This window comes from Brachyistius frenatus, unplaced genomic scaffold, assembly GCF_029030835.1.
Source record: "Brachyistius frenatus isolate BFR_SWC_R1_liver_20210118 unplaced genomic scaffold, ASM2903083v1 Contig_34, whole genome shotgun sequence".
NCBI lineage: Eukaryota > Metazoa > Chordata > Actinopteri > Embiotocidae > Brachyistius > Brachyistius frenatus.
This window is the reverse complement of record NW_027210633.1, coordinates 3,058,176-3,067,141: the sequence shown is the minus strand read 5'-3', so window position 1 is coordinate 3,067,141 and position 8,966 is coordinate 3,058,176. Positions and strand designations below refer to the sequence as shown.

General features: G+C 44.3%; 1 protein-coding gene and 1 non-coding gene across 5 annotated transcripts in view; both read right to left on the bottom strand.

The window, feature by feature from the left end:
• Nucleotides 1–340: 340 nt before the first annotated feature.
• The window catches only part of abr (ABR activator of RhoGEF and GTPase), a 140,786-nt gene continuing 132,160 nt past the window's right edge, over nucleotides 341–8,966 (bottom strand). For all 4 annotated transcript variants that reach the window (XM_069700661.1, XM_069700662.1, XM_069700663.1 and 1 more), the window contains 7 exons: nucleotides 7,459–7,518; nucleotides 6,949–7,058; nucleotides 6,718–6,857; nucleotides 5,923–6,057; nucleotides 5,639–5,744; nucleotides 4,197–4,350; nucleotides 341–1,978 (listed from right to left, as the gene is read on the bottom strand). In XM_069700661.1, the coding sequence (XP_069556762.1) occupies nucleotides 1,889–1,978; nucleotides 4,197–4,350; nucleotides 5,639–5,744; nucleotides 5,923–6,057; nucleotides 6,718–6,857; nucleotides 6,949–7,058; nucleotides 7,459–7,518 (795 nt within the window). In that variant the 3' untranslated portion in view covers nucleotides 341–1,888. The remainder of the gene's footprint in view (nucleotides 1,979–4,196; nucleotides 4,351–5,638; nucleotides 5,745–5,922; nucleotides 6,058–6,717; nucleotides 6,858–6,948; nucleotides 7,059–7,458; nucleotides 7,519–8,966) is intronic.
• trnav-aac (transfer RNA valine (anticodon AAC)) lies at nucleotides 8,261–8,333 on the bottom strand. Its single transcript has one exon. It is a non-coding gene; the product is annotated as a tRNA-Val (tRNA).

Here is an 8,966-nt window from a genome sequence, read left to right as displayed (position 1 = left end):
CTGACCGTTGCCTTGGCCTTTTTTTTCTGTCCAGCCCGGATGTGAATGCGTCTTTCGTTTTCAAAACACAGCAAGATTATCAATTAAGCATTTAATATACAGTGTACTTTTACTTTTGGTTCTTTAAGTCAATTTTGCAGGACTTTAACCTGTAGTGGAGTATTTTCAGTGTGGTATGAGTACTTTTACATTTGTAAATGACCTGAATCCTTCTTTCAACACAGATTTTAATATATTTTGATATGAAAATGTTAGGATGCAGCATCATTTTATCGTTCGGTTTCCATGACGACACTATTAATGCTATAACAGTAAAAAGCACAGACAGACACACAGGAGAGTGGTTTGATAACTTTTATTTTACTAAAAAAAAAGGGGGAAAAAGTTCACATTGACATTTAGCCTCAATATTACAGTATATTGAAATTCTTCTCAAAGGAAGTAAAATACAACATTTTTTATTTTATTTTAATCTTATATTAAAAATATCAAATAGTACTCATCTAGCAGTGCTTACAGTATTTTAAGATATGTTGCAGGCTTGATAGCAGAAAGGTTGGCTTTGTACAGAGCAGAGATGTATATTTATTTTTTTTGCCAGTCTATTACTTGCAGGGGCCTCGCAACCTACCTTTGTGTTACCCGGCCTGGTTCAATCGACAAGCTGAACATGCAATGAGGGCAACTACACAAATCATCCTACAGATTATACCGGTGCAGTAAGACACTTGGAACAGGCTTTCAATGCAACAACAAGAGAGAAAAAAGAAGCTAAATGTTCCATTCGTTGTGTTTTTTTCTCCCCGACAGCCGTCATATCCACGAGTGCCCGTTCACCTCTACAACGTGATCTGAAATTAAATGGCCGACTTCCCGGTGATCTTTCCTGTACAGCTTACCAACAACCATGGACGTGGTGAAAAGAGAAAATCTGACTAAAATAACATCACTACCTGAATAAACTTCAAAAAAACAGACTCCTTAGAGCTTTTCTCTAGTTGCACAGAACTGTACAGGCACACATATTATATATATTTCAAATAAATAGGGCTAATTGGGCTGAGAATAAGTGGGGAGGGCAGCTCTCTTGTTTGTCAGCACAGAGAGATACAATCCCAGCCATTTATTAGGATGGCTTCCCAGCCACTTCTAAAGTTCTTATTGTCCCTTAAACGCACACACACAGACACACACACACACACACACACACAAACACACTCAGTCACTCAGTCGAGTACATCCAACACCGTCACTCACACACCCCGGCCTCCTCCTCCACACGCACAAAGCCAAAAAGACAGAAAAAAGAAACGGAACAATATTAGAAAACATGAAAATGCCATTTTTCTGGAATGCCTCTGATCAGAAAGAAAAAAGAAAAAGAACAGAAAAGCAGGGTTTGAGTCGACTGAGATCATTAAACTGTGTCTGGAAAGGGCTTGACTAGATGACACCACCACACACGCCTGTAGGCATGGTCCTGTGCCACTGCACCAGGCTGTGGCCTCCGGATCCCCCCACCTCCCCCCTCCCCCCTCTGTCCCTCGACATTTCCCGCCGTGGTCCCAGAATGCCTTGCGGTCTCGACGGTTCTGGCTTCCCTCACATTACAAACAGGACATGGCACGAAATCTCCTTCACGACATCCCTGACGGTGCTCGACTCCATCTCTTCACAGGACGGGGTGGACGGGAGGGGGGTGTTTGGAAGAGGAGGGATTTGGTGGTGGTGGTGGTGGGGGGAGGGTGGAGAGGGTCTGTACAGTCGAGACGAGCTGCCTGCTGGGAGGGGGAGAGAGGTGAGGCAGGGTATTTGAGTGGCGGGGGCGCGAAGTTTGTACGGCGTCTCTCTCGTCTCCAGGTGAAGCCCTGAGGGAGGCGGGTGGCGGTTAGACGTCGGTGGAGAAGTAGAGCGTGTTGCGCTTGAGCTCGGCGAAGGAGATGGGAGGATGCTGCAGGTAGTAGAGCAGCACCTGGACCTGAGGACAGAAAGACAGGCTGTCTGAGGACAAACGCTTCACGTGACATCATGTCTGATTGACGCCTGATCACTATTTTGACATCATGCTGTCAGTTTTAGAGCCACAATTAACTACAGAGGAAGTAAACAGGAACAACCACATTTACAACTTCATAGGAATTATTTTGTCCATATTTGTTTACATATTTAAAATATGTTAAATCAGCGAATAGCCCTTCCTGTTTGCATTGTTCACATTGACATGCAGATAACTATCATTATATCATTTTAATACTGAGGGAATATTAAACATGTGATGATTCTCTGGAGATTCATGTAGTGTCGTTTTTAAAGTGTGACTTCCAAGCGAGGGGGGATATGACTCGATCTGACTGGAAACCCAGCGATACTACGTCCCGCCCACTAATAGCAGAGACCTGACTGCACCACAGGCCTGTCAATCAAACAGACACGCAAACACAGCTTTTTGAAGCTTACTTACCGAATAAATGACGCAATTATTTTCAGATGGATCTCCAGAAAACTAAAAAGTATGAGCGACTTTAGCTAACAACACCAAAATAACTCCTGGAAAAAATGTATTAACTTTTAATTTTCCGAGACTAGTTGAATGGGAGTTTATGGAGCCGACCTCTAGTGGCACTCGGTGGTACTGCAGCTTAAGGCGCTTCCCCATCTGCCTTATTTTAGAGACTCTGAAGCTACGTCCACTTTTATATACAGTCAGTGCTGAGAACCAGAGGACACTATGCCCCTCCCATCTATACCGGAAATATGACTGCACTCCAGGCATGTCAATCAAACAGACACGCCCCCACATCTGGTGGAGTCATTTTCAGAGGGATTGAATTTAGCTAGCGACACCATAATGACTTGATGAAAAAACCTTTCACTTAATGAGTTGATGCTTTTTGCTTTGGAGTCTATTTTTTGGAGCCAGCCCCTAGTGGCCCTCAGTGGTATTGCATTTTAAGGCACCTCTGCATTAGCTTCACTTTTCAGACCCAGAGACTACGTCTGTTTTTATAACAGTAGACGGGTACGAGTACGATTTTTAAAACAATCTTAATGTTGATTGCATGAATAGTTTTATCTCTCAGGTCACCTTCATTACTTTGTTCTCCCTCAAACTGGATGAGAACCAGACAGCTTTTATCTTCTCATTACTTTTTTTTCTCTCGGCGTAGAAATCAGTAAAGAACGTTTTCAAACTGAGGCAGTTTGTCTCTTCGGCTGAATCTAAAATGATAATTGTGGATTTTGTGGCGGACTAAATGTGTTTTTGTTAAGAGCCGGCTGCTTTGATGTTGGACGACTGCCTAATTTAGCACTTTGCTCTGTTATGTCTCTGTGTTTTCCCTCGTTTCAATGCTCAGCGCCGTCTGCTTAATCACAACCTAAAAAAATACTTACTGCTGACCTAAATGTGACTAATCTGCTAAAATAAAGTTACAAATATAAATTCCTTCAGCTTGTAGGGCAGGTTCTGATACTAAGCTCTGGAGAGGAAATTTAAAAGATGTCTTGTACTTCATGACTGGAAAATCTGCTGACTGAAAACAGGTGAATTAGTCTAATGTTCCTCCTAAATGTCCCTTTGATGGGTTTCATCAGAAGGACGTGTGTGGAACATTTGATGTGACTCACTGTTTGTTGAACGCTGCTTACCAGGAAGATCTAATACGAGCTTTTACTCCTCAGAAGGAGAGAATCCATCACAAGCTCACCCAGAGGAAATCGTATTTGGGCAGCAGAAGCATCTTTCTTTGAGGTTTGACATTTTGTATACCGACTGCAGTAAACATTTGGAGTTTAAATAAGCTCCAATACAAACACTGAGCTTCACTGCATTGCACCCTGCCCCATTTATGATGATTTTCTCTGGATATTGTTTAATTTGCCAAGAAAAGACATTTGTGCGGAGGAAAGTCGTCTCTCCGCAGAGATGAATGGACGGCCCGCAGCCTGAATACAGCTTGGAGAGGAGAGCGCAGGGCCGTGGGTCACTTGGCGACGTGGGAGTAAAATTCATCCGGAAAACACGTGCAGCCACCGAGGAAATGCGCACGTGGGCACCAGTCTGCCGTTTATTCCACCGACTCGCAGAGGGAGGCCGACTCCGTTTCGACTGGGAACCAGCCGAGGAGGATCTGGGCGTTTTCAATGTGTAGATTTTTACTCCCCAGTTAATTCTGATTCAAACGTTTTTCCCGTACCTGTGCCATGACATCATGGGACCAGATGTCCGAGGCGGACGTGATGTGCTGTGCCTTGGTGATCTCGGACTCTGAGGGCCTGAGCAGAGTGGGGCCGAACACGGTGGCCAGGTTGTGGAGGGACATCTTGTTGATGGGCTCCTTCTCGGCCACCCTGCAGGAACAACCGCCGACACGGTTAATACACGGAAGACATGTGACTTTTTCATTTGAAATGTCGACCGATATTTGACAACAGGACTGAACTGAAAACAAATCCACAAGGTTAAAGATTTAAACAGGATTTAATGACAAGACAAAAGATGATAAATCTGAGCTTTTTTAAAAAAAAAAATTGATTGTGCTCTGTAGGTATAATCAGTGTTTCTCCAGGTGATTAAACCTCTAAAAACCTTTTATAAAAAAAAAAATCCCGATTCCTCAGTGGCTGAGATGTAACTCGACACCTTTTCCTTCATTTAGTACCTGTGCATCTATGAATATGCAAACAGTCCCCGCCTCTATCTCCTCCCACCCCTCTGCTACTCGCCTGCAGCTCAATGATATGAAAGCCCCACTCTGTAAGTTGATAGCATTGGTTCTCTAGGTTTGTGATGTATGAAACTCCGACTGTCTGAATCTGTGTTTTAATGTTGTGCTCGGACCAAATGCAAAGCGAATTTTCGCCTCGCGGGAGTACGGCCGCTCAAGTTACATTTTTCACATCATAAAGCGGAACTATTCAGCTTTTTTATATTTCATGACTGAATCGGACTGAAAATTGGCCTCTTGTGGTGAGTTGTTTGTGAAGATGACAGTTAGATGAAAGTAAGACATGCAGTGGTCTGGAAGACTGTCCTCGAGGATTTGCATTTTGTATAAAAAAGACCATATTTAGAAAGCATAGAAATATTTCCTAATGCCCTGACGGGGTGAAAGAATTTGAGTGGGTTCAATATTTTTTGTAAAGTAGAGTAGAATAAATAATATTAAAGAATAATAAAGGGTGTAAAAAAAAAAAAAGTAATTGTCAACCTAATTATAAAGATAAATGCTGACTTTTCCCTTTAGGTGTGTGAGGTTTTGTGTGTGTGTGTGTGTGTGTGTGTGTGTGTGTGTGTGTGTGTGTGTGTGTGTGTGTGTGTGTGTGTGTGTGTGTGTGTGTGTGTGTGTGTGTGTGTGTGTGAGAGTGTGTGTGAGTGTGTGTGTGTGTGTGTGTGTGTGTGTGTATGTGTGTGTGTGTGTGTGTGTGTGTGTGTGTGTGTGTGTGTGTGTGTGTGTGTGTGTGTGTGTGTGTGTGTGTGTGTGTGTGTGTGTGTGTGTGTGTGTGTGTGTGTGTGTGTGTGTGTGTGTGTGTGTGTGTGTGTGTGTGTGTGTGTGTGTGTGTGTGTGTGTGTGTGTGTGTGTGTGTGTGTGTGTGTGTGTGTGTGTGTGTGTGTGTGTGTGTGTGTGTGTGTGTGTACCGTTTGAGGTGCTCCAGCAGAGTGAGGAAGGTCATGAGGTTGGGGTCGGGCAGAGAGCGCAGGAGGTGCATCATGCAGTTCTCCTTGGCTGCCGGGTCTGAGAGAGCTGCGAGGGACAGGAAAGACATGTCAGATCCAATTATGGACAGAGACGGCTTTTTAAACTTCAGCCCTCGTCGTCTCCAGCTGGTCAAGCAGAACTCCCTTTGTGAAACTCCACAACGGCCCACTTGTGACAAACACACACACTTCCTGGGTTTAGTGTAAGGGCTGAAAGGTCGCACCTATGCCCTCCATGAAGGCGGGGTAGAGGCGGTCGGTGAGCAGAGGCTCCGGCAGCTCCCTGAAGTACAGCTTCAGCGTCCCAGCGATGGCGTTGATGTCCATGTCGCTCAGCATCATCAGGATGTCTTTGGTATCTACGGGTCACACACAGAGAAACACAGATTAGAAACCAAACATTATTAAAGCCTGACTCTGTCTGCAGGAATGATGGGATCTCTCACATCCGGGCCGAGACACACGCAGATGTGCTCAATGATACACACGGAAATCAAAGGTGATGTGGATCTCGGTGGGAAAAAAGCAGCTGTGAGTCTTATGTAACACAAACAGTCAGCTCAGGCTCCTCGTCTGTCCTGGAGATCCCAGAAAGACACTTCCTACACATCTCTTGGAAAACTCTGCCTGCAGCAAAGTCTCTCCATCTTAAAATACTAAAACCTGCTGGAATAATGAAATAATTGGAGCTTGAACTGGCGTGATCTGGTCGAGTCTGACGGTTCAGGTTGTGAAGACACTTACAAATGTAAATCACATCATATGTAGGATAATTGATGGTGCATTAAAAAGAGGCTTGAGTGAGGAAGGATGTCTCATTTTGTTAAATGCCTGCTGCTTCGACTTCTCTGTCCTCACGTTTCTGTATGTAGGCTTTACCGGTTTATTTATGTCATGTACGTGTTCATTTGCATATAGAGCGGAAAAGTGAGATCTGATCACATGGTCACTCGAGACGTGGAGATGCACGATAACGGCAGGTGTGAACAGGCTCGGAGAGGCAGCGTGTGGAGTCTTACTGGTGTCGAATGCTAATTTGAGGGCCTGGATATCCGTGGCCACCCCTGAGATCCTGTAGATTCCCACTTCGTCGATCCCCCTCTTCTCCACTTCCTCAATGCACTGACGGACTATGTAAGGCACCTTGGAGCGCTCGCGCCTGTAGAGAGAGACAGCGGTGAGCTTTTACTTCATTTTCAGGCCGTTGGCCTTTGATCTCCTTTTGTTCTCCGTGTCAGGAACGTGCTCACTTTGTAACCACGTTGATTTTGACTCCAAACACCCCGCTCTGCTTTTTGGACGGCGTTCTCTTCAAGCTGAGGTCCCGACTTGTAAACTTCATGGAGAACTCCACTTTGATCTGGTGATGAATAAACAGCATAGTTATAAACAGACTGCATCATGAAGAGCTGGTTTACATATTTATAAAAACCCAACATCTTCAAGCCCATCATTTCAACATTTGGACTTAAGTGTAAAATATACTGATTATTTTTCTCAAAAAAGCTTCAAACAAAACTCTTTATATTTAGAAACTAAGACTTTCTTTTCAAAAATCTATGTGTGTGTGAATTTCTGTACTGGAGGAAACAACACTTCCTGTATGCATGTGAAGGAATACAGTCATGTTAATTTGACCTTTGAATTAAATCAGAAGAGCTGGTCAACCAAACATAACACATCACATTTCTGTTTTCACAGTACATGTACTATAATGGAAGCTAAAAGTTCTTTCAGAGTTGAAACAGTTCGAGTCTCACCCCGTTCATCTCTATGACGTCCATGTGCCAGTTCTTGGACTGCACTGTCTGAGGGTCCAGCTGAAAGACACGACAAAGAAACACACTCGGTCAGATTTTTGCAAAAGTTTTGACCAAATAAGGAGACATGACTGAATTCATACAGACATGTTTCCCAGAGGAGGACGCTGCTTTAATCGCATCATCAGATAGCAGTTGTCACCAGGAAAAAAAAAAACTTGCATTTCAGTGTGATTGCATGATGGGAAACAACAGCAGAGCCACTAACTGAACATTTTCACTCACAAACAAAACAGATCGCTAAATTCCAACAAATGCACGGCAGCATTTTGAGGGTTTGACTATCTGGTACCACACCAGACTGGATTCAGGTTAGCAGTGCAAGGCCCGATTTTTCCTTCTCAGTGTGTATTTGTCTCTATTTAATAGACCCGACGCCCCCCAGAAATCTCCAATGCAAAACTGCCTTCTTTTTATTTACTCAAATCTCCACAGGCAACAACTGGTGAAGTGAAGTAAATACTCGTGAAGATGCAGTCCAGCAGTGTGTGTGTGTGTGTGTGTGTGTGTTTGTGTGTGTGATGACTACAAGATCCCTGCAGGACTGCTGCTTCAGGACAGAGGTTGAAAAGCCTCTTGTAAGAAGTCTTTGATTTTTCGAAGTAATTTCTGAGAAATCTATTTTCCAAAAATGTGAGCAAAATCTACCAACAGTGGTGCCTGAGTGAATGGACTCTAAATTCCTGCTCGTCTGTACAAAAACACCACCTGGGTTTGGTGGAGGAGTTAAAAAGAATAAAGCTGTTCCCGCCCGGTCTCGAACCGAGGACCTTTCGCGTGTTAGGCGAACGTGATAACCACTACACTACGGGAACTGGCTGCCAATTGCCCCTCCTTCCACTAAACTGTGCCCTCTTTCTCCGAGCTTTGAAAATATTATCTCACACTATGTAAAGAATGTGAAATACATTACTGAAGGAATGTTTCTAACCTCAGGGGACCATGTCGGTGTTGGATGGCAGAGCTGTAACTGACACAGTTTAAAGGTGAAGGAGGTGCACTTTAAACCTTCACTACGTCCAGAGTCCAGCTGTCATCGTGTCCTGTGCCGAGGGAAAGCTGCTTTACAACAATCCCGTCTCCGAGTCTACTTTGGGAAAGAATGATGCCGTTTCTGTTTCCCACATTTGCCCTCCGAAGTTTCTCGGGGGCCCGACAAGGGCTCCAGATTGGCTCGACTCCGCTGCACACATTCTCAAAGTCTGGATCACACGTCCACGATGCCCTCGGACACATGAGAGATGGCAGCTGGCTGTTGTTTTAAGTCTCCTGGAGTCTGCGCCGGCTGTGTGAGGCCACAGCAGCTAATGCCTTTTTTATAGGCTGCTTCAGCGTCTGCACAGCGCAGTTAAGTCATCCTCAACTCTGCACAGTCAAGTTCTCAACTCAGAGGGAAATCATGTTTGCTACACACTTCTCTTATTGTCAGCAATAAGCTGCAACCATTA